This window comes from Canis lupus, chromosome 5 (genome assembly GCF_011100685.1).
Source record: "Canis lupus familiaris isolate Mischka breed German Shepherd chromosome 5, alternate assembly UU_Cfam_GSD_1.0, whole genome shotgun sequence".
In the NCBI taxonomy this organism is placed as follows: domain Eukaryota; kingdom Metazoa; phylum Chordata; class Mammalia; order Carnivora; family Canidae; genus Canis; species Canis lupus.
This window is the reverse complement of record NC_049226.1, coordinates 30818889-30846087: the sequence shown is the minus strand read 5'-3', so window position 1 is coordinate 30846087 and position 27199 is coordinate 30818889. Positions and strand designations below refer to the sequence as shown.

General features: G+C 55.8%; 2 protein-coding genes and 2 long non-coding RNA genes across 14 annotated transcripts; 2 read left to right on the top strand and 2 right to left on the bottom strand.

Moving 5' to 3' along the window:
• Positions 1 to 1549: 1549 nt before the first annotated feature.
• On the bottom strand, positions 1550 to 11215 carry LOC119871836. Of its 3 annotated transcripts, XR_005359415.1 has the most exons (6): positions 11033 to 11215; positions 10383 to 10430; positions 10023 to 10148; positions 8998 to 9146; positions 3844 to 4054; positions 1550 to 1815 (listed from the first exon to the last, which is right to left on the bottom strand). It is a non-coding gene; the product is annotated as an uncharacterized LOC119871836 (long non-coding RNA). The 3 variants fall into 3 exon arrangements; XR_005359414.1 differs by lacking the exon at positions 3844 to 4054; XR_005359416.1 differs by lacking the exons at positions 1550 to 1815; positions 3844 to 4054 and adding an exon at positions 6901 to 7441.
• On the top strand, positions 9945 to 20299 carry XAF1 (XIAP associated factor 1). Of its 5 annotated transcripts, none has more exons than XM_038536422.1 (6): positions 9945 to 10098; positions 10570 to 10707; positions 11557 to 11731; positions 12538 to 12623; positions 18470 to 18820; positions 19929 to 20299. In XM_038536422.1, exons 2-6 carry the CDS (start codon positions 10681 to 10683, stop codon positions 19983 to 19985), a joined length of 696 nt encoding a protein of 231 aa, XP_038392350.1. In that variant the 5' UTR covers positions 9945 to 10098; positions 10570 to 10680; the 3' UTR covers positions 19986 to 20299. The 5 variants fall into 5 exon arrangements, with proteins under 5 accessions (XP_038392350.1, XP_038392351.1, XP_038392352.1 ...); XM_038536423.1 differs by having other exon boundaries at positions 18470 to 18618; positions 19929 to 20235; XM_038536424.1 differs by lacking the exon at positions 18470 to 18820 and having other exon boundaries at positions 19929 to 20235.
• LOC119871835 lies at positions 16877 to 21760 on the bottom strand. 4 transcript variants are annotated; one of them, XR_005359411.1, is made up of 6 exons: positions 21692 to 21760; positions 20461 to 20831; positions 19917 to 20259; positions 18458 to 19499; positions 17592 to 17810; positions 16877 to 17204 (listed from the first exon to the last, which is right to left on the bottom strand). It is a non-coding gene; the product is annotated as an uncharacterized LOC119871835 (long non-coding RNA). The 4 variants fall into 4 exon arrangements; XR_005359412.1 differs by lacking the exon at positions 21692 to 21760 and having other exon boundaries at positions 18458 to 19507; positions 20461 to 21023; XR_005359410.1 differs by lacking the exon at positions 21692 to 21760 and having other exon boundaries at positions 20461 to 21022.
• Positions 21761 to 21856: 96 nt separating this feature from the next.
• FBXO39 (F-box protein 39) lies at positions 21857 to 27199 on the top strand. Of its 2 annotated transcripts, none has more exons than XM_038536418.1 (4): positions 21857 to 21931; positions 24362 to 25466; positions 26255 to 26431; positions 26634 to 27199. In XM_038536418.1, the coding sequence occupies exons 2-4, from the start codon at positions 24441 to 24443 to the stop codon at positions 26760 to 26762; spliced, it is 1332 nt and encodes a 443-aa protein (XP_038392346.1). In that variant the 5' UTR covers positions 21857 to 21931; positions 24362 to 24440; the 3' UTR covers positions 26763 to 27199. The 2 variants fall into 2 exon arrangements, with proteins under 2 accessions (XP_038392346.1, XP_038392347.1); XM_038536419.1 differs by lacking the exon at positions 21857 to 21931 and adding an exon at positions 22322 to 22735.

The window sequence follows — 27199 nt, the reverse complement described above, 5'->3', positions numbered from 1 at the left end:
CAGCAGAGCCCTGGCTGCCCCGTCCACCATCACCCCCCACGTTGTCAACCGAGCTCTCCACGCCTCAGCCAATGTGACTCCAGCTTTCTGGCTTGGGTGACTGCTGGGTCGCAGTGTCATCTGCTGGGCTAGGGCCCCTCCGGGGAGGGTGAGCCTCTGCCCCCTGAGGTGGCGGCCGCTCTGACCTCAGACACCGCAGGTGGGTGTTGGCCCATCACCCATCCTGCGTGTTCCCCAACACATGCCAACGTGGGATGAAGGCGTGAGCCCAATCTCATAGGCGTCGCTGCTGAAAACACAGGAGGTGGGCCTGACTCCAGCACCGGGTCCAGAAGGAAGGGCAGATGCCCAGCGCCCAGGGGGATGCACACACGCCCTGGATAGCTCGATGCCAAATCCCATCCAGCAAAGCCCCAAAAATGCCTCGGTGTCAGGCCCCTCCTTAGTCAGCAGTTCGGCTGAGCGGAGAATTCTGTGCCGGAAACTGCTCTCCTGCAGAAACGTAAAAGAATTTTCTCCTGTCTTTTCAATTTCCAAGGCTTTTCAAAATCAAACTTTATTAGAAAGCCTACATCCATTCTTGCTCTTGATTATTTTGGGGAAATCTGCCATATGTTTCCCTCCGGAAACCAACAGGAGCTTCTCGTTGTCCCTGATGCTCTGAAATGTCATATCCGACGTCCTCTGGTCCATACTCTGCATGTGTGTGTGCATGTGGAGCACTTGGAAGCTTGGCAAACTGACACTCTTTCATTCAGGAAATTCTAGTCAAGTCACTTCTCTGGTTGTTTCTTCCTTTCCATTTTCCTCAACTCTACCTTCCGAGGCTTTTACTGAGTCGATTTTATTTCTGCTGTCGCATATTTAATTTCCAAGAATGCGTTTTTGTTCTCAGAATAGCCTTTTGCATAGCGTTCCCTCCTTGTTTCATAAAGCGTCTTTGCAAAAATCTCATTCTTTTGGAAACTTTGCATTGTGACACTGTTTCCCCCACAGGTGCAAAATAATGGGAAGTCCCAAATCCAAATTCCCAGGAGAATGAATTAACAGCATGAGACATAGCCACACAAGTAGCTGTCTTTTGGCAATTAAACTGAGTGAACCAGGGTGGCCTGCGTGAATGTGGATAAACGGGAAATAACCAGTAGAAATATATACATTCCTAACCTCATTTATGCAAGAATTAGCAACATGCAAAAATAGCATTATACATTATAGTTTCTGGGTCCATGCATATGAAGTACATATCTAAAGGCCATGCAAGGGAATAATAAACTCTAAATCTAGAAGACTAGGGACACCTGGGTGGCTCAGCGGTTGGGTGCCTGCCTTTGGCCCGGGGTGTGATTCAGGAGTCCTGGGATCAAGTTCCACATCAGAGCCTTCTTCTCTCCCTGCCTGTGTCTCTGCCTCTCTCTCTCTCTCTCTTTCTCTGTCTCTCATGAATAAATAAATTAAATATTTTTAAAATAATAATAAAAATAAATAAGTCCAGAAGACTAGTTATATTCAGGTAACACATGAGGAGCAAGGAAACAGGAGACTTCAATTATTGTTTCTAATATTTTCTTTTTTAAAAAAATATTTTCATTCTAAAGCTGAGGAGTGAGTAAACAGATTTTCTGTTTGGCATTTTTAAATATTCATAATTTTTACATTTATATGAAGTGAGGAGATTAAATCAAAAACAACTTGAAGTTTACAGGAGGGACAAATATTCTTTTTTTGTAGGCTCTTCGCCTAACGTGGGGCTTGAACTCATCACCTTGAGATCAAGAGTCACATGTTCCACCAACTGAGTCGGCCAGGCCCCTCCTAGAAAAGATGAAATTTTATTTAAAATAGAAAGGTAACCCAGAAGGTCACATCTCTGCTTAGAAAAGTTAGCAAAAATAAATAAATAAATAAAAAATAAATAAAATAAATTAAAATTAAATAGATAAAATAAAATAATAAAATAAGATAAAATAATAAAATACAAGGATAGCAGAGAAGTATCAACAGAACTCCAGTTGCCATTTTGTCACTTATAGGATGTGAGTAAATAAATAATCTAGTTTTGCTTATTTTTAACAAAAAGGGACAGTGCCCTGAACATAACCATACAATAAACAATCAAGAAGGGATTGTAAAGGGAGGTGGAATGTGCAGGGGGCAGCTTTCCTAGCACGCCAACCCCTGGGCGGATGTACGGACCTGACTTGGAGGTGGATGGGAGGTTCTTTCTGGCTGCCCCAGGAATGATGCAGACACCCCGGGAGTGGGGATGGACAGAGAGACAGCAGGACAGCGGGGCTCGTTGCATGTGACCCGCACGGCCAGGGTTTCTCCGTCACTCTGAACATCTGGTATTTCTTCCCATCACCAAGGCTTCGGTCCAGGTGAAAATAAGTCTCGTCCTGCACTTTCCTCCAGCACTGACCTCTGTATTTCTTTTTTTTCTTTTTTTAAAAGACTTTATTTATGTATTTGAGAGAGAGCGCAAACAGAGGGAACGGAGAGGGGGAAGCAGGCTCTCCGCTTAGCAGGGAGCCCAATGTGGGACTCGATCCCAGGACCCCGGGGTCACGACCTGAGCCGAAGGCAGATGCTCAACTGCTGAGCCACCCAGGCATCCCTCACAGGTGTTTAATTCTGTACCTTCCTCAACTCCTATCAAAATGATAGAAATAGGGGATCCCTGGGTGGCGCAGCGGTTTAGCGCCTGCCTTTGGCCCAGGGCGCGATCCTGGAGACCCGGGATCGAATCCCACGTCGGGCTCCCGGTGCATGGAGCCTGCTTCTCCCTCTGCCTGTGTCTCTGCCTCTCTCTCTCTCTCTCTCTGTGTGTGACTATCATAAATAAATAATAATAAAAAAAAATTTAAAAAAAAAAAAAACAAAATGATAGAAATAAGGTAAAAATAATAATAATAATAATATGAACTCACAAGTCCCAACCGCAGAGGAGAAGAGAAAATAAACTGGCTTTGAATGACGGAAGAGAAGGGGCTGACTGGGCACAAACAGACGTGCCTGCGTGTGGGGTGCGGATGAGAGCAAGTGTTTACTCTGCACGCTTCTGCTGGGAGCCTGACGCACGTGAAGCAACGCCCTGATGGCTGGGGATGAAGAAGGGAACAGCAGACAAAAATCCCTTCCGTCCCTTGCAGAGCTACAGCCTGCTTGATGGAAGACAGGCAAAAGCAAATATGACACAATGAGGGGAAAACCAGATGGAAGGGGAATAGGAAGTATCCCAGGACAAAGCAGAGACGCTTTGTGGGGCTGCCCACATAGCCCCCACTGAGGGAAGTGCAGGAGCTGGCCTCGTGGATTCCGGGTGAGAGGCTTCCAGGCAGAGTGAGTGGCCTGTGGTTGGGGAAGCATGAATACATAGTTTATGGAACAGCAAGGAGGCCAGTGTGGCCAGACGGGTGTGAGGACTGGACACCTGGACACCAAAGAAAGACAATGCTTAGATGGGGACTCGGGGAGAAAGGAGCCCTTGTGCATGGCTGCTGGGAATGTAGACAGGGGCAGCCGCTGCAGAAAATACCACAGAGGTGCCTCAAAAGCTAAAAATAGGGTCGCCTGGGGGGTTCAGCGGTTGAGTGTCTCCCTTTGGCCCAGGGCATGACCCTGGGATCCTGGGATTGAGTCCCACATCCGACTCCCCACAGGGAGCCTGCTTCTCCCTCTGCCTGTGTCTCCGCCTCTCTATGTGTGTCTCATGAATAAATAAATAAAATCTTATTTTAAAAAGTTAAAAATAGAAGTTCTATGTGATCCTGCCATCCCACTACTGGGCATTTACCCAAAGAAAGGGAAAACACGAATCTGGAAAAATAGATGCACCCTTACGTTTACTGCTGCTTTGTCTGCAACAGGCAAGATATGGAGGTGACCCAAAAGTCCACCGCTAGATTCGTGGATAAAGAAGATGTGACGGATGGGATGCAACTCGACCATAGAAAGGAATGGGGTCTTGCCATTTGCAACAACACAGGTGGATCGTGAGGGTATGATGCCAAGTGAAATAAATCAGAGAAAGACAAATGCCATGACTTCACTCCTATGTGGAATCAAAAACAAATGAACAAACAAACAAAAAAACAGAAACAGAGCCATAAATACAGAGAACAAACCAATGCCAGAAAGGAGGAGAGGAGGGGGTGGTAAAATGGGTGCAGGGGAGGGGAGGAGGCCCAGGCTCCCTGTTACGGATCCACTAAGCCGCGGGGGCCAAAGGGACAGTGCAGGGAGTACAGTCAGTGGTGGCAGGTGGCCCTGTGGAACTGCAATGCTGGACCCCTGACGCTGAGGTGACATTGTGTGCAAGTCTACATCAATAAAAATAAACCAAAAAATAATAATAATAAATTAATTAAATGATTAAAAAAACAAAAAAGGAACAAAACGACACTGGAGGGAAAACAGGAGCCCTAGCACTACCCAACCCACAGATAAAGCCCCAAGTCACTTCACTTCTGGGAGGAGAAGCCCGGAGCGATTTCTGTTTTCAGGGTGCTCAGGACAGGCATGCCACCTTAACACGCAAGACATCTGGTCCTTCTGGCCCCAAGGACCAGAGAACAACCACGGTGACCAGAGTGACGGGGAGTCTCCGAGTGATGACAACGTGCAGAATGGAGTCTTTGGTTCTGTGCATAAACTCTTCGGCTGCACATGAAAATGGGAACTGGGATTTGAGATCCAAAGTCTGCATCTGTATCCAGTCAGTTAATTGCCTGCTTAAAACAACAACAGCAAGAAAACCCCAAAACCTGACATGGTGCTTTTCAGACACTATCACAGAATCCGGAATCTACACATAACAGTCACGATGCCCGAGGTTCAATCCCAAGTGGCTCCACACCGGGTATGAACTGGCAGGTGGGGGCCCCCTCTCAGTCAGAAGCATGGTCAGCAGAGCCCAGCGCCAAGATGACCCCAATGTGGGGACATCTGGGTGGCTCAGCAGGTGAGCATCTGCCTTCGGCTCAGGGTGTGACCCCGAAGTTCCGGGATCAAGTCCCATATCAGACTCCCTGCATGGAGCCTGCTTCTCCCTCTGCCTGTGTCTCTGCCTCTCTTTGTGTGTCCCTCATGAATAAATAAATAAAATCTTAAAAAAGAAGAAGAAGGAGCCCCAAAGCAATGTGAGCAGAGCTGCTCCCTGGGGCTCTAGGGGCCCCTGTCCCCACCTCGAGCTGGCCGCAGCTTGGCGTATCCCCAGGGCTGCTCCCAGCACCAGCAGTGACACCTTTGGATCTCTGTCCTTGGTCACCATGTGCCTGTCTCCTCCTCTGCCTGTCTCATCAAAGAACAGCTGGGAGCATCTGTGGGGGCCCTCTCCGGCACCTGGGACCAGCTCCCCTCTCCCAGCCCTTAACCTGACCTGCAAGGTGCCCACGGCTGTGGAGCCTCACTCATCCACAGCGTTCTCCAGCCGGGTAGGTGGGGGTCTCCCCCCGTGTCCTGCCCGACTCCCCTCCCACGAGCACGAGCACGCGCACGCATGCACACGCACCCTCAGGCCTCACCGCTCCACAAAGGCACCCCAACCTGACCACCCCCACAGCTCCGGTCACCTCTACAGTGACATTACAACTTGGTTTTTGCAAAGTTCTAGTGCATCCCTTCCCTTGGGCTCCACTCCTGGGGCCCATGTGCACTGAGGGCAGACACGTGATGTTCTTTGGGACTATAACCCCGAAGCAGGTGTGTATGGGCCACCCCAGTGTCAAATAAGTTACCCCATGACGTGGAAAAGGCAGCGGCCTATCCCCTATCCAGCGTATCTCATCACACCAACTGGGATGAGCAGCTCACCCCCGACTGCACCCTTTGTGAAATAATACCCCGCCCGCTGGGCCTGGTGCCTGGCCTGCTGTCCGCCTGCCCGACTCTGCCATTTGCTCACCCAAGCGAGGTGCACCCTATTTTGGGTCATTAAGAGATGCCTGGGGCATGCATTTTTTTCTCTTCTTCCCCCCAAACCAGTGACAACAAAAGAGTTGAAGTGCATGGTCATCGGTCCTTGTGCCTCATGACACAGTCAAGGCGGCCACTGGCAGCCGGAGGCCAGAGGCCCCCGAACGCTGACCCTGAGATGCCCCTTCAGGGCTCCAGGAAGGTGTCCGTTTGGGGGCGGGGCGGAGTGGTGATTGCTGATCGGCCAGGGGCGAGGGTGGAGGCAGCAGGTGCTCTGATGAGAGAGTGAGAATGGGCCTGAGACAGCAGGGTGGGGAGTGCATGGCACTGGGGACCCCAGGCAGGCAGGATGCCTGTGAGCTTAATGACCAGCTTCCATCCTTCGCCTGCCCACCGAGCAGGAGTCAGGAAGGTGGGGGGGATCCCCCAACGGTGCCGCCTGCCCGCCCACATCAGCCCCAGGCACAAACACCAGGCGTTCCAGGCCTTGAATCCAGTCCAGAGACTGCTCATCGGATGCAATTGCGTGTGGTCGGAACAGCACACTCCCACGCAAACACGGTGCTCTCGGGGAGACAGCAAAATCTCCGTGATCGCATCTCCCGGGACTCGGTTCCACTCTGACCACAGGACTCTCCCAGAGGCACCACGAGAACTATGCACGATTGCACCGTGTAATTTCCGTCTGGGAAGTGAAATACCTCTGCCGTGACATCACCGGCCCCTGGAGAGGACCATGCCTCCTTCGCCAAGACAGCCGCCTGCCGCCTCCGGGATCCTGTCCTTGTGGCGCCCCTCCCGCCGCCCACCCATGACCTTGGACTCCTATTACCCTGAACCCTGCACCAGGGCGTGTGTGTGGCTCCCACTTCCATCTGGCCCAGGGTTTGCGCCGCACCCCCTTCCCGTACCCCCAGCAAAGCGCAGGGGAGCTGCACGGCCTGGAGAGGGCCCTGGAGAGGGCCCTGGAGCTCTTGTGTGCAGGACCGCATGGAGCGGGTCTGGGGCCCCTGCTGGTGACCAGCCAAGCGCGGCAGCAGAACGGTGACATCATGCGAACCCACAGCTCTGGCTCTCCTCGCAGTGGGAATGGGGACAGGCTCTCGTGCTAGGCGCAGCGTGCCAGCGATGGCTCAGGAGCGGGTACAGTGGTCAGAAAGGAGATTTGGCCTCGTCTGTTGTATCCTGAATTTTTTTTAAGTGAAAGCATGTGTGCACCTCAGCAATAGAGACACCAGTTTTGTTTAGCATTGAAGGGGCGTGGCGCCTGCTGCTTTGCCCTCAGGCCCCAGGGCAGGAGGAGGGGGTATCTAACTTCTGCTCTAATTACCCCGGAGAGAGCACACACCCCCTTGGCCCGCACCACCCCCCCATGGCCTCCAGGCACCGGATGGAAGGGGCAGAGTCTGCAGTCACCCAGGCAGACAGACGGTGTTCAGTGAACACAGGGACAATGGACATGGGTCCCTTCCCCATCGTCACACAGGAGTCAGTCCCGGAGGGGCTTCTGCAAAGAGGGAACATCCTGGAGAAAGTGAGGATACAGATGGGAGAGCTCGGGTCACTCCCAGGGCAGCCCCCCCTTCACCAACCGTGGTGGTCCGGAGGCCTCACGGCATCCCCCTCGTCTACATCCTGGCCGCCCCTCTGCTCAGGGGGTCCCGGCTGGAGCCCCTGACACTGTGAAAGCTGTTTTTTTGTTACCACCAGTACAGACACGGCCTAGACACCCAGGGTACAGAGGGGCAGAGGGGCTGACATTTCCCCTCACCTCTGGTGCTGCCCGCCCCTGCGAGGGTGATATCCCTGGAGGGACACGTGGCTGGGGGGACTGTGGAGACTCTGGGAGGCCCCCAAGGGTTGTGAGGGAGATGGGGGCCATGGGCGGGCAGCACCAGAGGTTCCTGCAGGTTCCCCAAGGATCCCAGCATGTGGACAAGCTCGGGGGTGACCCAGAGCCCACGTGCTTTAAGCCCCCAGAACCCACCCTTGCCCCAGATCCCTGTCCGACTCCTGACATCGGGACAAGCCACAGGTTCTAGCAAAAAGCTGCTGTTGTAAAGTCACATATACAGCGGGCCTGCTCACGGTGAAACGGGTTAAAAGGTGTAGACGGACATGTGGCCACATTCAAAATCCTCTGATGGGGACGCCTGAGGGGCTCAGCAGGTGAGCATCTACCTTTGGCTCTCAGGGGGTGACCCCGGGGTCCTGGGATCGAGTCCCACATCAGGCTCCTCTTAGGGAGCTTGCTTCTCCCTCTGCCTGTGTCTCTGCCTCTCTCCCTGTGTGTCTCTCATGAATAAATAAAATCTTAAAAATAAAGTCCTCCAACTACACAGTAGTGTCTTCATTACATTTACAAACCATAAAGGTAAATATAAGTAGTGACGCTAATTGCCGACAGACTCAATTGTTTTATGGACAAAATTCGGGGAAACAGAAACACGTGTAAAATGCTCTAAATAAATCGACACGAAGTGTATCATATCTAAATGTGTCCTAATGGAGGTGCAATTATCTGCATCATTTTTCTTGTCTGACCAATGCACCCTGCATCTCCCTGTGGAAACAAGTGTTTTTTTATTCACCTGATTCACTGACGCACCAGTGATTTGGGACAAGTTGCCTTTACCGGGACCTGGTTCCTCAAATCTTTGGGTCACTCGGTCATGTCATTAGTAACAGGATGTGGACTCCAGCAAAAAAGGGAAAAGGTGCCTTTTGTACACTCACAGGGAGGCAACCTCGCACACAAGTTCTGGGGGCACCTGGCCTTATGTCCCCTCTAGGCCCCCAGTTGAGTCCAGAGCAACAAGGAGACAGGAGCCAAACCAGGTGAGGTGATCACCTAGCAGCCGAGTGTGCTCCCAGGATCCAAACTCAGCCCTCCGTGCCCTCTGACTATCAGTGGGGGAAGACCAGCCACGGCCACTTTTCCTGGGTTCAGAGTCTGACCGGGGGAGAGCCTGGGGGTGGCAGGACATGTATTTGCTACCCCGTTGTGCTGCCCCTGCTGTACCTCAGTTTCTTTATCTGAAGCCAGGATGATGAAATAGAACCTTCCTTGATGCCTCTTACCCGGTGAGCACGACTGCAGCATTTGTACCTCAGGGCCACAGGCTGCTCTCAGGGCCAGCCCAGCAAGGCAAGCATCGCTGCGAAGAGGGTCACGGGATTCCTCTGGCTTCCCCATGAATATACGAGTTAGGTTCACGCCATACTGTCGTCTATAAAACAATGTACCAGCTTAATCTAAAAATACATTGCTCAAAAATGCCAGCCTTCCTGAGCTTTTAGTGAGTCCTGACCACTGATCACAGGTCCCATCACTTCAAAAACAAACCTGAAAAGTTTGAGGGACGCCCGGGGGCCTAGCAGGTGAGTGTCTGGCTTCGGCTCAGGGCGTGATCCCGGGGTCCTGGGATCGAGTCCCACATCGGGTTCCCCGCAGGGAGCCTGCTTCTCCCTCTGCCTGTGCCTCTGCCTCTCTCTGTGTGTCTCTCATGGATAAATAAGTAAAATAGTTTTTAAAAATTAAAAAGAAAAGTTTAAAGTACTGTGACAATTACCAAATGTGACCCAGAGCAGGACATGAGCAAACGCTGTCGGAGACGCGGTGCGGGCAGCCATGCGGGACGTAGGGTGGCCGAGACCCTCACTTCGTGAAACGCACAGTCCCTGCGAGGTGCGGCGAGGTGCCCTGTGCAGATTCACAGGCGAGGAGAGCACCCCCCGGGGTGGCCTGCCCATCGTCCTTCATCACCAAGCTGCTCAGTGACCTACGCCTGAACCTGGCATCTTGGCACACAGCACCTGCACCCCCGACTCCCCACCCAGTCCTCCGAGTGCCAGGGACCCGGGGATGGTGCAGGTGCAAGAAGCTCCCTGCAGAGCAGGAGGGAGGACAGAGGTGTCCGGAAGGAAGGGGATGTGTGGCCCCTGGGAGCAGGGGTCGGTCTCAGGCGCGGGCCCGCCTGGGTCAAAGCCGAGGGACTTGCAGCCCCTGGGCTGAGGTTTGGGGAAATCGCTCCCCGCCCCAGCACAGTCTGTTCACAGCGGGCACTTTCAGTTTTGTTTCTTTGTCTGCAAGAAACGAAACTCACCGGGAGCCCGAAACTCACAGGAGGAGAGGCCGGGGGGCTGAGGCAGAGCAGGAGAGGCTCATCCCAGAGGTGACCGGTGAGATGCAGCTCCTGGCGGGGGAGGGGGGGATCGGAGCCACAGGAGGCCTCCAGGGCAGGAAGGGGCAGGAAGGGTTAAACTCAGTGGAGCCCAGAGGACGGGGGACAGGGGTCAGGCGCTACCCACCCCGGGGACAGTGAGACAACCTGTGGCAGCCCCAAAGCCTGAGGCCAGTTGTCCCCAGTGGGCTGCTCCTAGAGCAGGGTTCTGATGTGAGGGAGACAGCCCCCCCGCGACACCTCCAGGGCCGTCCCCACCTGGCCCCTTGCAGCCTCACCCACCGCTTCTTGCAGGCAGACCTCCTGTGGATGTTGTGACCCTGCTTTGCCCTGCCGGGAGGGGACATGGGTGATCTCACCGTCTCGCTTGTGCTTGAGGCCTGAGACCTCCTCCCCGGCCCTGGGTGAGGACTACAGCTGTACTATCGCACCACCCAATGGCCCATTTTTCTCTCCCCTTGATCCGCAGCAAGAAAAGCGTGGCCGCTGCCCACCTGGCCGTCCATCCGTCAGTCTGTGAGACCCACTGCCTGCTGATCCATCCCCAGCCCGAGGCAGGGAGCCCGTCCCACAGGTGAAGATGGACGACCATGAGCCCCACCAGCAGGTGCGGAGGCAGAGGTGCGGGGGTCCAGTGCGGCTGACATGGTGGCCCCTCCCCCACCATGTCCTCACGGACCGGGCAAGTGGTCCCTGTTTCAGGAAAGGCTGGATGTCCTGAGAGGAGGGGACGCAGGCCAGGAAAGCTCTAAAAAATAGCCAGGCCAAGGCCAGCTTCCTTTCCTGCTTCTTCACATGGGTGCCCCCTGCAGCCCCTCCCGCCTGACCCGCAGGTCCCCCAGCAGCTCCCCCATCCCCCAACCCTCAGGTCCCCTGCAGCCCCCTCCCTCCCCCCTGACACTCAGGTCTGGGCAGATGGGTCCCACACTCACTTCCTGAGCATGGGGCTGGTGCTGCAGAGGGACAGGCAGCCACCCTGGCCCCTGCTCCCAGGAGCCCCCAGACGGTAGCCTAGGCAGACACAGAGGGAGGCTGCGGGTATGGCTGGGACCCTGGCTTCTGTGTGTAGTCAGATGTCAGTGGGTCACAGCTGTGCAGAGTCATCTTCCAGGGGGTCAGGGTCCAGCATGGTTTCCTAACAAACAAGCAGGCAGGAGGGGGGCATAGGGGGTGGGGTGCAGAGACACCACTGTCTTCTCTCCAAGGTAGGTGTGAGGGGCAAGGAAGAAGGAGCTCACCATAGGGACACAGGGCCCCCGTTCCCCAGAGGCTGGTAGAAGAGCCTCCTGTGGCCCCTGCACCCAAGACGGCCGCTGCTCCCCAGGGGGAGTCCCTCTTGGGCCCTCCTGTCTGCTCCTCATGCACTCCAGTGCCCCAGGCAGATCGGCTCCTGTCCCCCCAGGGCTGCCGTGCCTGGGGTCTGGTGACCTTGCCTGTCCTCCCTGCCTCCCTGTAGGCCACGGAATACTTGGAGCGCCCCATGGAGCATGGATTCCACGAGCTGGCTGGGCACCTCAGCGCCCTGGGCCTACATGAGCCCCACGGTGCCAGCTGCAGGGAGCTGTGCCCAGACTGCGGCCAGCCCATTGGGCTCCGGGTGTGTCGGAGAGAACAGGCCCGGCTCAGCACAGGTGAGGGCCAGGCTGGAGAGGGCAGGGGGGCTCCTGGGTAAGGGTGGACACAGGGACGGGGGTCTCAGCAGGACAGGCAATAGCTGTGCGCATCTCCCATCCGCCTGGCTGTTGGAGTTCTGGACCTCGGACCTGAACAGCCTCCGGTGTCATCCACTGTAGTCCTCTGGGGACTGGTCTAGGGGGACCAAGAGGCTGGGGACAGAGTCCAGGGACCCCCACACAACGGGAGGCTTCGCTTGAACTCCCACAGGATGCTCCCAACCTGGGAGAGATCCACCTGCACCCTTCTGCGGGTACGCAGAGCTTGCAGGCGGTCACAAGACATGTCTCCTGCAAGACAATCCAGCCGAGGTCAAAATCAGCACATGAAAAACTGGGATCCTTGAGACTCGCACCATTTCCTGCATCTCAGCGTGGCTGGGCTTGCACACGGTGTCATCAATATGACACGGCTTCCACACACCCAACACGCAGACATGCACACAGACACCAGCTTGCTGCCAGAGCCTCTGGGTCACTGGCGCCGTGGCCTCCTCCTAAACCCGTCCTGCTCCAGTAAACCACCTCGTCATCGGGGTTCCCACGCTGCCCCAGGAACCACCGCCGTCCGTGGCCATGCAGGGCATCTCATGGATGATCTGGCCGGTGACACGGGCAGTGCGGGACACTCGCAGCTAGGCAGGCCTGGGGACAGCTGGTGCTCAGGACCGCCAGGGACAAAGGCCATGGACGGGGCTACGGGGGAGCTGGCCTAGCCACTGCCGAGGGCCGTCATTTATGGCACTGTTTCTGTGCTTATTCAGGGACGAGAATTTCACCTCCTGAACATGACATCTACTGTCGTTATTGCAACCAGGCGATCCCAGGAAATAAGGACTTCGGCCGGATGGTGAGTAGCAATTTGTCACTTTCTGCTCATCCCTACTCCAAACACGTGATGTTGGCAGGTAGGGTTTGGGCCTGACCCTACACAGCAGGGCTACTACAGGTTCCCATACTTGTTGCCATGCTTAGGGAGGGAGGTGGGTGGCTCACTCTGGTGACCCAACACTTGCGCACCTCCTTGGCCCCCAGCGCCTGGACTTGGTGGTTTGACCCCCGGTAGGACCTGCCTTGCTCTGTTCTGCTCTTGATGCGAATGGTCTCGGTTGGATGTGAGCTCCGGCAGGAGTGAGCAACTTTCTCCATCTTTGCACAGGGTAGCCTGCATCAGGGCTGGGTACCAAAAAAGGGGGCTTGGTCGAGGTTCCCTATGGGACTGACCAGGCCGGGGGGAGGGAGGACACTCACAGATCCTCCCTCTGGGCCCTGAGCACCTATTCGTGCCTCTACTGGATGTTCACCTTTCCTCTGGGGAAACTCGCTAAGGCTCCTCCTCTCTTGTGTGAAGAGTGTGACCCTGTCCTAACCTTCCACTCAGAGAGCTGAGGCTTACCAAGACCCTAGGACAGTCTGGGTCTTCCCTTGTGGTGGTAAAATATGCACACAATCCACCGTCAGTGCAGCCACCCCCAGTCTCCGCTCCAGAGCATCTTCATCACCCTAGAAAGGAGCCCCACATTGGTGGGACACCTCCCATCCCCAAATCCTCCATGGATTTGCCTGTTGCCGACATTCCCTACAGATGGACTACTAGGTCATGTGGTCTTAGGCCACTGGCTTCTGTGGAGCAGAGGCCTCCAGGGTTCACCCACCTCGCAGCCCCTGCTGGGACTTGATCCCTTGTGTGGCTTCCTACGGGCCTGACACACTTCATCTGCACGCTCGGCTGCCAAGGGGCATAAGGGCTGCTTCCACCGTCTAGTGCTGGTGTTTAAAGGCACAGTCCACTGGGAGGTGGGGGGGGAGGGCAAGCACCATCAGGGTCACTTGGGAATTTGTCGGAAATGCAGGATCTTCTCCACCCCACCCACAGAAAGGCTACTTGAGACCCTGCAGGTCCACGGGATCCCTAGACTCTCACCCTTGGGAAGCACTGCCCCAGCCCCGCGGGTCTCAGGTCTCAGGTAGTGGGTCTCGGCTGTGAGCTTGGAGGCTCATGCATTACCCTGTGTGTCTGGCCTACCGATGCCTCCTCCCATCCTGCCTGTGGTCTTGCGTAGGAGCCAGGAGAGGCGTGGCGAGTGTGAAAATAGGACCCCAGCTGAGGTCCTGACCTTGAGGTCAGGATGTCCATGCAGTCAACAAAGACAGCACTTGCTTACTGGGTGGCGGGGGGGGGGCGGGGGGACTCTAGCCAATGGGGCATCCCATGATTGCAGGGTTGCTCTGCCGCTTACAGGCTGCAGCACCTCCTGAGCCTCTCCCCTCCTTTGAGGGATAACGAGGACCAATCTGTCTGGTCTTCCCTGGGGAAAGAACACCTGTGAGCCCGCAGCACCAGCATCCGTGTGCACGCGGGCTGGGGGAAGGGTCCTGTGCTCCAAAATCCGGCTCCCACCCAGCGCCCCTGGCTCCTGCCCCCCTTGCCCCATCAACTCTCCCCTTTCCGCCCCACAGCAGGCAGAGGTGAGACGGTCCCCAACTTCACTCCACTGGGTCCCAGCATTTGCCAAGTTTTCAAAGGGATGATAATAACCCAGCTCTTGCGTTGCCCCACAGCGGCCTCCTGTCGCCATTTTTTTTTAGTTTGCAAATTGACTGAAATCCTTTATACCACATGGTTGCACGGGTCCTGATCTCCTGCTTTACCTTAACGTTTCTCGGGAACAGAGAAGCCGAAATTATTTCTCTTGATCTCCTGTCCTGCCAGCCGCCATCTCGTTTCCCTGCCCTGCTGGTGCCAGGGTTTGAGCCCAGTGTCTGCCGTTCACTCCTCGTCCCACCCTCTGACTCACCCCCGTCTGGCCTTTGCGCCCTGCCAACCGCCCTTCCCAAAATCAATGATCTTCCCACTGCTAAACTCAACGGCCAGTTCTCAGCCCTCATTGTGTGGAGCATCCAAGGCCACTGCTTGTCACCTCCCTTCCTCCATGTTCTCTCTTGGCCTCCAGAATTCCATACTCTTCCTGGTTATCAGTTTCCCCACTGATCTCTCCCTCACTGGCTCCCCACCCTCTAAATTTTGGGGACACTTGTCTCAACAATTTCATCCACTCTTATTTTTAAAAATGCCTTATACTCAACAGTTTGGCACCTGCCTTTGGCCCAGGGCACGATCCTGGAGTCCCGAGATCGAGTCCTGCATCGGGCTCCCGGCATGGAGCCTGCCTCTCCCTCCGCCTGTGTCTCTGCCTCTCTCTCTCTCTCTGTGTCTATCACAAATAAATAAATATTTTTAAAATGCCTTATATATGGGGCACCTGGGTGGCTCAGTGGTTGAGCATCTGCCTTTGGCTCAAGGCATGACTCCTGGTCCTGGGAACGAGTCTCACGTGGGGCTCCCTGCAGGTAGCCTGCTTCTCCCTCTGCCTGTGTCTCTCATGAATAAATAAAATCTTTAAAAGATAAATGCCTTGTGTAGGCAGACAGTCCCAAATTTAGCTCATCCTGGACTCTTCTCCCAAACTCCAGCCTCGTGTATCTCTGCTTACGCGGCATTGTCTCCTGTCTCTTAAACGTAACAACATGAGATTCCCTCTGCCATAGCTTTTCCCAGCTCAGCTGACAGCAACTCCATCCTTTCAGTCATTCAGGACAAAACTTCAGGCTTGTGCTGACTCCTCTCTCCCTCAAACCCTACATCCAGTCCACTAGAAAATACTCTTTCCTGCCTCCGCTGTTCACACTTATGCCAATGCCGTCTCCTCCAGTCCCCATCCCTGCAGCCTCCAAATGGGTTCCCCTGCCTCTAACCTCTGTTCAAACCACAGCTGTCAACACGATCCTTTAAAAAATGCGGGTCAGACCGTTCTGTGGCTCTGTTCACAGTTCTGCCTGGGTTCCCGGCCCATGTCACACAGAGTCAGGATCCTTACAATGGTCTCCCCTCCTCGCTGTCACCATTCTGACCTCCTCGGCCACTTCAACTCCATGCCTGCAGGTGGTTCCTCGAGCACATCGTGCCCTGGGTCCCTTTCACTGACTGTTCTGTCTGCCTGGAAGCTGCTCAACCACCACCACCACCACGTTCCCAAAGTTAACGCTTGCCTCCTTCAAGTCTTTGTTCAAAAGGCACCTTCTTGTGGAGATGTCTCTTGACAACATATTGAATCCCCACCCCCACGTGCACCAACCCCCTTACCTTTCTCTACTGTTTTCTAGGGCATTTATCAACTTTTTTTTTTCAAGATTTTATTTATTTGACAGAGAGAGAGCACAAGTAGGGGAGCAGCAGGCAGAGGGAGAGGGAGAAGCAGGCTCTCTGCTGAGCAGGGAGCCCAATGTGGGGCTCAACCCCAGGATCCCAGGATCATGACCTGAGCTGAAGCCAAATGCTTAACTGATTGAGCCCCCCAGGTGCTCCATCAACTTCTAACATATTATGTAATTTACTTACATATTGTGGCCCAGTTAAACAAATTCCACTACTCCCTTCAAGCTACTTTCTCATCCTATTACCTGTTTCTTCTGGTATTTATCTTCTATTTCTCGAGCACCTTCTTACACTGTTATTTTCTTTTCCAATTTTAGATATGATCTATTAATCCAAGAGGATTCAGGGATATGGATTTCTCTTTCTTACACCAGCTATCCTATGCATACCTGCTATCCTATACACACCTCCTTCTCTCTACCCGCCCATTGTGGTTAAAACCATATTCAACATTACGTTATTAGGATCATGTAAATATTGTAAATGTGCCACACAAATCATGATTACATGTACTTTCTTCTATAACTTTTGATTTTTCCCTGGAGTTAGTTATTGCTTCAGTTTTTCATTTGCTTCACTTTCTAGGTACCTGTCAGTAAGTCATTCCTAAAATTTTCTACTGGACCTGAAAAATTTCCCCTTGGTATAATCAAGCACAGTAGTATCCATTTCAGTTTGAGGGCATGATGCTCCCTAGATCTGATAAATAGCTGTCATTCTGGGATTTACCTCTACTCTCTCCAGTGTTGGGGTTCTCTTCCCAAATTCCAGGTTTAGGTCATCTCTTTCTTGTTCTACCCCTTCTTTGGGAGAGCATATCCTCAAATAGTTTAAGAAAGAAAGCACAGAGGGCAATTTTTAAAAAGATTTATTTGAGAGAGAGGGAGGGAAGGAGGGGCAGAGGGAGACGGAGAGAGAATCTGAAGCAGACACCCCACTGAGCATGGAGCCTGACACAGGGCTCAATGTCATTACCCTGAGATCATGACCTCAGCTGAAATCAAGAGCCAGATGTGTAACTGACAGCTACCCGGGCGCTCCTCTTTCCTGCAATCTTGAGCGGCCGTTGGGTTAACTTATTCCCTCTGGGCATGTGGAAGGCTGCCGCTCATCTCCCTCCTCTGCCGTCGCTGCTGACCAGTCCTCTCTCTGCATAACTGACACCCTGTGTAGACGTTCTTTTTCTTTGATTTCAGGATCCTCTTCGTCTTTGATCTGTAGTTACATGTCACTAAATGATTTATGTTTCACTCATCCCACTCAGAATAATGAACTGAAATCTCTCTCTCAGATTTCTGCCCAAATCTAAAGTTGTATGTCTTTAATCAAAGTTCTAGGAAATTATCATATATAATCTCCTTAAATACCTAATCCTCCCTCCCTCCCTCTCACACATTCTCCAGACTCTTCTATGGAACTTGTGGGATGTGATCTAAGCCTTTCTAGTTCACGTCTTTCACATTTTCTACTTTCCTCTCCTCTTCTGAGTAATCTCTTCAAATCTTCAAGTTTGCTCTTTCTTACCCAAATCCATCCTACTGGGTTTGGCCCATCTGGCAAGGCTCAACATCTGTATTTTTCACTTCTAGAAGTTCCACTTACCTTTCTTTCAGATTTGCCTATTCTCTTCACAGGATCTTATTCTTTTCTCTCATTTACATCCTTCCCGATTAGCTTAGTTTACAGCATCTCTGCCATAGTTCTGTTTTTCTGAAGTTTCTGGAGACTGGCTTTCCTACTATTGCTCGTGCTCATGCCTCTGACTCAAGGGTGACTGCTTCTTTGGGTGTAGGCCTAGGTCGCCATTTGGTGGGCCGCCACCTGTGAGCATGACCCAGTTTGAGGCTGTGTGTCCTCCAGAGGGATTTCGTGATTGCTTCTGCCAGACTTCCCAGTTTTCACGTTAATTTGTAAGGACTGGGTAGTTTCAGATCATGAGTCTAATGTAAACCTGAACCCCAAATACAAGAACGGCAGGGGCCTGTGATTTTGAGTTTTCAGGAAACGGAGTTTTTATTCCCTGTGCTCAGATCCCAGGGTAGACAAGCTGGCTTGTCCCTTTCCTTTTCAGGTGAGCTGGTGCTTTCCTATTGGCCATCAGTTTACCTACAGGTTCTGAGCTCTACACAGAGAGAGGGGAAGCTTACTTCCAACACCCCTTCCCCACTTTGTGTGGACGGGCTTATCTCTTATCCAAGCCCTGTTACCAAACTGACCCCACGTCTCCCCTCAAAGTGTCAGCAAGTACGTGTGCTTTAGAGCGTAGGCCTTCGTTCCAAGAACGTGGAGTCATATGGTTTCTTTCCTACAAAGTCAACTGTCAACTTAAATGAATGTTTGTCACATTTTATCCAGCATTTCTTAGTGTTTGTAGTGGGAGCTTTCAAGTCTTCTAGTTTGTTATGTTGTCCAACTATTAAAGCCAAAGTCATTTTTTAAAAAACTTTTTAATTTGCTACATTACTCACAATTAATTGCAGGATAAGCGTCATCTGGTCCCAGAGCTTGAGAAATGCTTTCCAGTTGGGAAGCCAGGAATACCTCCTGCTCCCCTCCCCAGTCACACCGCTCAAGAGCAGACCTCCAAGGCAGAAAAGGATGTCCGTCCGAAAATCAAAAAGAGAAACAGGTGTCCTCTTCCTTCTCAAAATTCAACAAAGCAAGCAGCAAGAGGTGCAAACAGAACCACGACCCTGCCTTTGCCTCTGAGGTTGGGGCACCACGACCCCAGGCTCACCTTCCCCGCAGAAGACGAGGCGGCCTATAGCACTCTGGGAGGGTGTTCTTGCTGTGGCATCCTGCTCCCCCAGCCCATCCTAAGTCAACACCAGGTACCCAGCCCTCTGTCCTCTGCTTCCCCATCAGCCTTCTGGACAGCGTGTCCAGAAACCTGAGACTCACAGGCACCTGCAGATGCTGCCACCAGGCCCTTCTCTCCGTCTCCCTCTTGTCCATGGGCCCAGGTGAACGCTCTCAGAGCACTAGCCGCTCAGCTTCTCTGCATACTTTCCCAGAGCCTGGGCCACCTTTTTTTTTTTTTTTTTTTTCTGGGCCACCTTTGAAGGCAGAGCTGGATCTATCTGTGTCTCCAGCTCCCAGGCCAGAGGCAGCACAGGGCATCCAGCATAGCTCCCTCATGGTACATAGAGCAACTGAGGCCCGGAGATCAGATGAGTCTTATTGAGATCCTGAGTTGGTGGCTCGCCTCCCACACACCAGGGTTTATAGCCATTTCCCTCAATATCCTAATTATTTTTACATCCTAAATTATTTTCTAGTAACAAGAACAACTGGCATTAGAGGTACTTAACCATCATCCATCAGCGAGAACAGGAAGCTCTTTACAAATGGTTATTCTTCATCATGAACAACGAGCAGGCATCTTATTCCTGTTGAGATGAGGAAACTAGAGAGAAGGAGCTGCCCCAGGGCGACACAATGGGAGGGTCGCAGAATCCAGCAGGGATGCCACCTGGATGTCATTCCAGAGCTCATCTCTTCAGCTTCATGCTGCATGCCTCATTCAAAAAAACAAACAAAAAACCCACAAACTTTCATTATTTGTTGTTTTCAAAATATAAAAGTACTAGATTTTGTTGTAACCAGTTGACATAATACCATGCAAGGAAATAGAAGGGCAAGGCCACCCTATTATATAAACACAGACATACACGTTGGGAGTCTGATCATACGCATTTCTTTGTACCTTATTGCTCTGATCCCAAAATACGCCAAAGTCTTTGCGCCAAATGGTGTGGCCCTTTAACAGCTGCACAAGAGGGCACGGTGTCGTTCCCCGCCCCCCACCCCTCCACGGCCCCAGAGAAGGATAGGTTCTCAAGACCCGCAGCCCAGACACTCTGCTCTGGGGACAGTAATAGGCAGGAACTAGCCTCTGCTCTTTCAACACAGCAAACCATTTCATACCCGTTTCCCTAGGAGAGATGCTGGTGGCTAGCATCGTCCAGAGGAACGCACAGGACCGGCTCCGGCTGACCTGGGCCAGGACAGAAGCCTGCGCTCCTCACCGTCTGCCTGCAGGCTCTCCGGGCCATCTTTCCTTGAGAGAAGACACTGGGTTTCTGCTTTGGGTTCTTCCGTATAGAAGACAAGGTTATGGGCAACCCCGGTGGCGCAGTGGTTTAGTGCCGCCTGCAGCCCAGGGCCTGATCCTGGAGTCCCGCGATCGAGTCCCACGTTGGGTTCTCTGCATGGAGCCTGCTTCTCCCTCTGCCTGTGTCTCTGCCTCTCTCTCTCTCTCTCTGCATCTCTATGAATAAATAAATAAAATCTTAAAAAAAAAAAAAAAAGAAGACAAGGTTGTTTCCTTCTTTTGAACAGAGATGGTTTGCTGGAAGCCACGGGAGAATCCCAGGTGGCGGGCACCTGGATCAGACATCTGCCCTCCCTCCCCACTCCACCCCGCCCTGTCCTGGGTGAAACCAGGCTTGTCCCTGGGAAATAAAAGTACCCTCCCTGGAAGCTGTCCATCTTCCCTGGGACTCCTCATGGGTGTTTCCCGGTCAGAGACAGCAGGTGGGACATAGCATGAGGCAGGGCACAGGGAAAGGGGCCATGGAAGGGGGGTGGACCCAGGGGGAGCCCTGGGGCTACAGCCAGAGGCCACGGATGCAGCCTTCCCGCAGGGCAATGCAATCAGCACTGCTGCCTTTCTGCCTGGCCTCTGGGGAGACCCGCTAGGGCTGCGGGGGAGGTGGATGCGGGCCCATGTGAGTTGGATGCGTTCCACCCTCTGGAAGCTGGGAGGGAGATGGGGCTCTTCTCAAGCCTCATCCTCATCTTCAGGTGGGCACAGGCCGTCCTGGGAGGCCTTCGCTGGAGCTGCAGGAAGTGGGAGCTGGAGCAGAGAGGGCTCCCCAGGCCCCAGAGCTGGGTCAGCACAGGGATCACCCCATCCCACCCCACCCCCCTGACCCAACCCCCTGCTGCACCTCCGGGGGGGGGGGGGGGGGCCAGACCCCAGACTCCAGGCCCTGGCTCCAGTCTCCTAGGCCCCTGTGGCCCACCCTTGGCCCCGGGCCCCAAATCTTCTGGTTCACTGGACCCTAGACCCTGGTCGCTTTCTTCCCCCACCGACTCCAGGTCCCCAGCACCCCATCCCCCTGGTGCCCCAACCTATCTCTGGATTCCTGGAGACCCCTGCCCCTGAACCCCCTACCCCTCCCCAGCCCCTCCACAGACCCCTGGACCCTCAGCCCCCCAGTGCCCCACTCTGCCCAAACCTCCTCCCATTCCTGGACACCCCTGCCCCTGCCCCCAGGCATCCCTGCCTATGGAACCACAGTACCCCAGCACCAGGCCCCCCAGCACCCTTGCTTCTGCCACTCCAAACCTCCAGGCCCTCCAGGAAACCCCCTCCCGACCCCCTCCCGCTGCCTCCCCAGCTTCCCCTGCCCAGTCATCGGGGGCCCTCCCCGTGCCCAAACCTCCCCCTCCTCATCCCCAGCGCCCCCTCCACGGACTCCCGGACCCTGGGCCCCCTCCCCACCCCCCACATCTGGCGGTGCCCGAGCTTCCCCTCCCCCACCCCAACGCGCTCAGGTACACACACATGTGGTCCCCCCTCCCTCCCGGCTACCCTCGCCCCCCGCGGCCCCCTGCCGCCCCCAGTCCTAGGGCCCCCGCACCAGGCACCCCCCCCCCCCCCCCGCCGCTCCTCCGCCTGGCCCTGGAGGGCGCACCTTCCCGGACCCTCGGTGCGGTGGGTCCTGCCCTCTGACGCCCCCAGGTCTGGGCCCCGCCGGAGCAGAGCCCGGCGGCGCGTCACAAAGGCGGCGGCCCTGGCTCCCAGCACCCCCACCCCCGAGGGCGCGGGCGCGCGTCGGGGAGTCGTCGGAGCGCAGGCGGCGCGGGCGGGGCAGGCAGCGGCTCGCGGTCTCCGCAGCCCGAACGGGGCACAGCGGGCGGGGCGCGGCGAGCGGGTAACGGCCCTACGCCTCCTCCTGGAAGCCGTCCCGGGGCACCCTACCCTTTCCTCCCGGGTTGGCAGCTGGGGCAGGTGCACGCGCCCCGGTCCGGAGTGGGTTGGAATCCCACCTCCCCATGGTTAGGGGGCCGCACTGGGAGCCTTCCTCAACTCTCCGCTCCGTCGTCAGCGGGGTGTGCTCACCCCTCCCCGCGGGAGCCCCAGGAATGCCTGGCGTCCGCTCGCTAGGGCAGCAAAACCCTCGGAGAGCTTCGGCTGTGCGCCTCTCTCCCCTCCCCCCCCCGCCCTTCCAGCACCTTCCACCCCCTTCCAACCCCTTCCACCCGTGAGCTCATTTAAGCTCCTAGCACGGGGAGAGACGCCATTCTTAACCCCGGTTTGCAGAAGTGGGGCTGGAAGAAAACGAAGGTCCTGCATGGCAGCTGACATACCGGGGTCCAGCAGTGGAGCCCCACGGGCAGGCCCGCAGGGAGGTTTGAGGGGAGGGGAGACGGTCCCTGCAAGGACTCCACGGCTTTCCCAGTCGCCCAGATGCGCTCTCTGGACACCGCCCATGGAACCACCCTGGGGACACTGCCCCCTGCTCAACGCTCTGACCCCTAACTGCCTGGAGCAAAGGCTTCCTTTAGCTAGGGAACTGGTTTAGCTTTTTCCTGAGCACCTGGCTCCCCACTAAGTGCCGGGGTTGACCTGACAGGGCTGCGAGCAGCCTCTGTAAATGAAGATACGCCAGCCTCTTCCTTTGTTAAGTGTGCAAGTGCTGCTCAGAAGGAGAATGAGGCTGTCCCCAGGGTCAAAGGTGATGCAGGTGGGACGAAGGTTAACCTGAGAAATAGACACGGGGGACGGGGAACCAGGAGGCAGCAGGCTGTGATTCTGGGCACCCGTGGACGGGGACAGGCTGCTGCCACACCCCATGGGGACCTCTTGTGGCCCTGGAGAAGGGAGAGCCGCTGGGGCTGGTGACTGCTGTGGGTGTGGAGGGGAATGAGGGAACGGTGGGGACAGGGTGCTAGTGAAGCCCCCAAAGCACCCACACACACACACCACACAGGAGCTGGCCTGGGGGCATGCATGGTCACTGTGGTGGTGGTGGGAGCGGTCGGGGGTACCTGGGGGTCCAACACCCACCAAGAGAACAGCTAAGGGAGCAGTGGGGGCACCCCTGTGGTGGGGGGCGTGGACAGCCACAGGATGATGTTCACAAGCCCACATCTGGCAAAGCACACCCACAGATGCACATCAGACACAGGGCATGCGTCCACACATCCACACGTCCGCCCAGGGAACGGAATGGAAGGGTGCTCTCGCACAGTCGTGTGATCTTAGATAGTCTTAGATCTTAGACCCGAGATCGTAGATTAACGCGGCCCGCGGCTCCGAGGCCCGTGGGTGGCAGGCTGTGTGCAGGCCTCCGCATCCACATGTAGAGAGAATTCCGGGAGCCCGTCCAGCCGTGCCCTTCCACGGGCTAAAATGGTCTAGGAGCACCAGGGCTTACACGGAGGTGGGACTCGCGCCGTGGCTTCGCAAGCACGACTTCTTGGGAAACACCGAAGCAGGAGCTTGCGACCCGGCGTGACCCGGCCTCCCCAGCCCGGTACAGGCACACATGCCATCCAGCCACCGGGTCAGGGCCCTCCCGCACTCCCGCCACTGTCATCAGTTACCGCAAGGCATCCTGCAGACCCGCCCGTTCCCACAAGTCACACTGCCCTGGCCCCAGGTCGGAGCCTGAACTCTGCTCTGGGCCGTCATCCCTCCTCTTCCCTTTGGACACCTCTGGCTGACCACCTCACTTCTGCTTCTGGACCTTGAGCCTTTGTGACCCTGGCTGACTCCAGTGGCGTGACCCTTTGTGTACGGCCACCCTTGAACGCAAATGCAGCCATCCGCAACACAGCGCCCCCTGCCAGCTGGTGATTCCCATCCAGGGAAGGGGCCTGGCCTGTCTCGGGGATCCCCTGGTCCGAGGGCACAGTCTCTATCACATTACTCGGGCTCCTTGACCCCACACCCACCCCCCCGCCCTGCTCCCCACCACCTGCAGGTCAAGCTCCAAACAGCTTTTCGTTTCCCGCCTTTGCACACCTTCCATCCGGTCCCAGCTCTGCCCTCCACCACAAGCCCCCAGGCCAAGCTGGTCTGCCTCCCAACTCCTACCCACCCTGCAAAGCCCACACAGGTGCCACCTCTTTTGAGCTGCCCCATGGACTCCAACCGCCCCAGGTGTGTGCCACCCTGCACTGCAGACCCACCTGAGCCTCCTCGCTTCTCCTGCTGGGCCATCACTGGGTCCCCTGGCGTGTGTCCCCGAGAGATCGTGGACCGACCATGTCTGCACACCGGGTGGGAACGCAAGTTCACTCGGCCCGGCCTGATTTCTGTTTGGCAAGTAATGGCTCTTCCTCTTTACTCCCCACAGAAAACGAGTGATTGGTTTTCTTTCCTCATTTTTGGAAGCCCTGCCTACCACACAGCTGCTCTGGACACCCGGTTCCTCGATGGACGAAGAGAGCCCGCCGGTGCAGCCCCCAGACCAGAGCTGCTGGGCCAATCTGCCCGATGTGTGCCTGCGCCGTGTCTTCTGGTGGCTGGGAGACAGGGACCGGTCCAGAGCTGCCCTGGTCTGCAGGAAGTGGAACCAGATTATGTACTCGGCGGACCTGTGGCGTTATAGGACCATCACGTTCAGCGGGAGACCTTCCAGGGTGCATGCTTCTGAATTCGAGTCAGCTCTTTGGTATGTCAAGAAATTTGGTCGTTATCTGGAACACCTAGAGATCAAATTTCTGAACCCCTACAATGCTGTGTTGACCAAGAAGTTCCAGGTCACCATGCGGGGCCTCCTGTCGTGTCTGGGCAAGAGTAACAACCGGCTCAAGTCCCTGTCCATCCAGCACCTGGAGCTGGACCGCCTTGTCTGGAGGAACAGTATCCGGAGCTCCTTCATCAAAAGCCTGGGCTTCTTCTTAAAGAAGGTGGGCAAACACCTGGATTACCTCAACCTCAAGGGGGCCAGGCTGACCGTGGAGCAGGGCTGCGTGGTGCTCACCTCACTGAGCTACTTGCGGAGCGAGAGCGTGGTGTCACAGCTCAACATCGAAGACTTCTTCAGCCACCACCTCGCTGTCTACAGCAGCCCACAGTTCAACAAGACCATGGCCACCTTCCGCAGCCTGGTGTCCCTCACGCTCAACTACAACTGCATCTCCGACGAGCTGCTGGAGAACCTGTGTGAGAACAATGCTGGCACCCTCTGGACCATGAACATCAAGTGCCACATCCACGACCCCCATGGGCAGGTCATCTGGGGCATGTCCTGGGCCAAGCTGGCCAGGCACGCCTCCAACCTCAAGGTCAACTTCTTCTTCGAGCGAGTCATGAAGTATGAGCGCCTGGCACGGATCCTCTTGCAGGAGATCCCCATCCGGAGCATCAGTCTGAGGAGCTGCTACTTTAGCGACCCAGACTGGTCCATGAGGCCCACGCTGACAGATCTCCTGCCCACCTTCCGGAACACTCTGCAGGTAGAGCCACCACGCAAGGTCCCGGCTTCCACAGTGGGGGAAGGCCACTTGGGCCGGCTGCCACCCGGGGCTGGCACCCACTGATCGCAAATGAGGCTTCTAGGAAATGCTAGCCAACTACTAGAGGGTCCCTGGGCCCCCAGGGGCACCGCACATGACAGTAGCTCACATCTACACGTGGACACGAGGCCTCCTGGTGGGCTCCCAACCCGGTCTGAGCCGGAAGGCAACACCCGCCCCCACTCCACCCCACCCCGAGAAGGGGGTCCTGTGGGAAGCAGAGCCGGAAGGCAACACCCGCCCCCACTCCACCCCACCCTGAGAAGGGGGTCCTGTGGGAAGCAGACCAATCCCCGAGGAACCAGCAGGTGCAGGCTCTTCTGAGACCCAGCAGCTTCCGCATCCATAAAATCAGGATCGCTCTGTCCCTCCTGCACTTGCACCCAAGGCCGGGGTAGTTCATGTCTCCTGGTACCAACGGCCACGTGCTCACAGCTCAGCCCCCGCTCCACCGGGCCACTACTGTCCTTCCCGCTCCAGTTGGGCGGTGGGGGGTGGGGAGAGAAGGGGGATAGGAGTAGGGGGGACATGGGACATGCACGCAGCCTCTGAACTCCAAGTGTTCGCACTTGGACGAGCTCCCTGCCGAGTCCCCATCCCCTCCCTGCGGTGCCCCCCACCTCCACCGCTGTTGGGCCCTCTGTGGGGCCAGAGGTCTGCAGTGGAGCGACTCTGCCACCCCTGCACCCCTGCCCGCCTCCTCCTTCCGCCCTCATCTTCTTTTCCAGAAACTAACATTTGAGTTCAATAACAACCACGAGTCGCTGGACGAGGAGCTGCACCTCCTGGTCTTGTCCTGTCGAAAGCTGTTCTACTTCAAGATCTGGGCTTTTCTTGACGTCAAGTTTGTGGAGCGGATCCTGAAGAGTCAGGAGGAAGGGCAGTGCTCCCTGCGCACTCTCAAGGTAGGGCGCGGGGCCCCGTGCTCAGGCGCGTAGCAGGCAGTGGGGCAGCACGTCCCCCGCATGTGTCCCTGGGTCCGGGGTTCAGATCCACGGGGAGAGGACCCGGAGCGCCCCTCCTCGGCGACGGGGGCAGGGCCTGCCAGGTTGCACGCAGCGGAGCGCGAGAGGGCCGGGCAGTGTGCGCGTGTCTCTGCCCGCGCAGGTGAGAATTTACACAAACCGATACGAGACAAATGACGAGGACAGGACGCTGCGCGAGATCCACAGGAAGTACCGAAAGCTCATCGATGCGGAGCTCAACTACTTCGTCATCGCGTACCCCATGATGTAGCCAGTGCTCTCTGGGAGCCCCCTCCTGGTCCCCGGCCCCGCCCCGCCCCTTTCCTCCTGCGGGTCTCTGCCGTTCCTCCCCTCTGACGCCAGCCCCAACCCAGGCCGGGCGCGGGCGATGGGACTTTAAAGGCTATCTTTACCAACCACCCGGGGCTGGCCTCTCCTTTGTCATGGGGCTTTGCTGCTTGAACCCGTCCCAGGGTGCAGGCACAGAGCTGGGAGTCCAGGGCCACACAGGACCCCACCCCATCCTGACTCCTAACACGTCGTGGGGGTGGGGGGTTGGGGGCAAATGCCCGGTGTCCCTGGTGACCCACGGGAGCCCACCCCAACCTGCTCCACTCCGCAATGGAGATGCACCTGCACATCCTCCAAGAGAGGGGAAATTCCTTCTTTTAAATGCAGCCCCTGGGGCACCTGGGTGGCTCAGGGCGT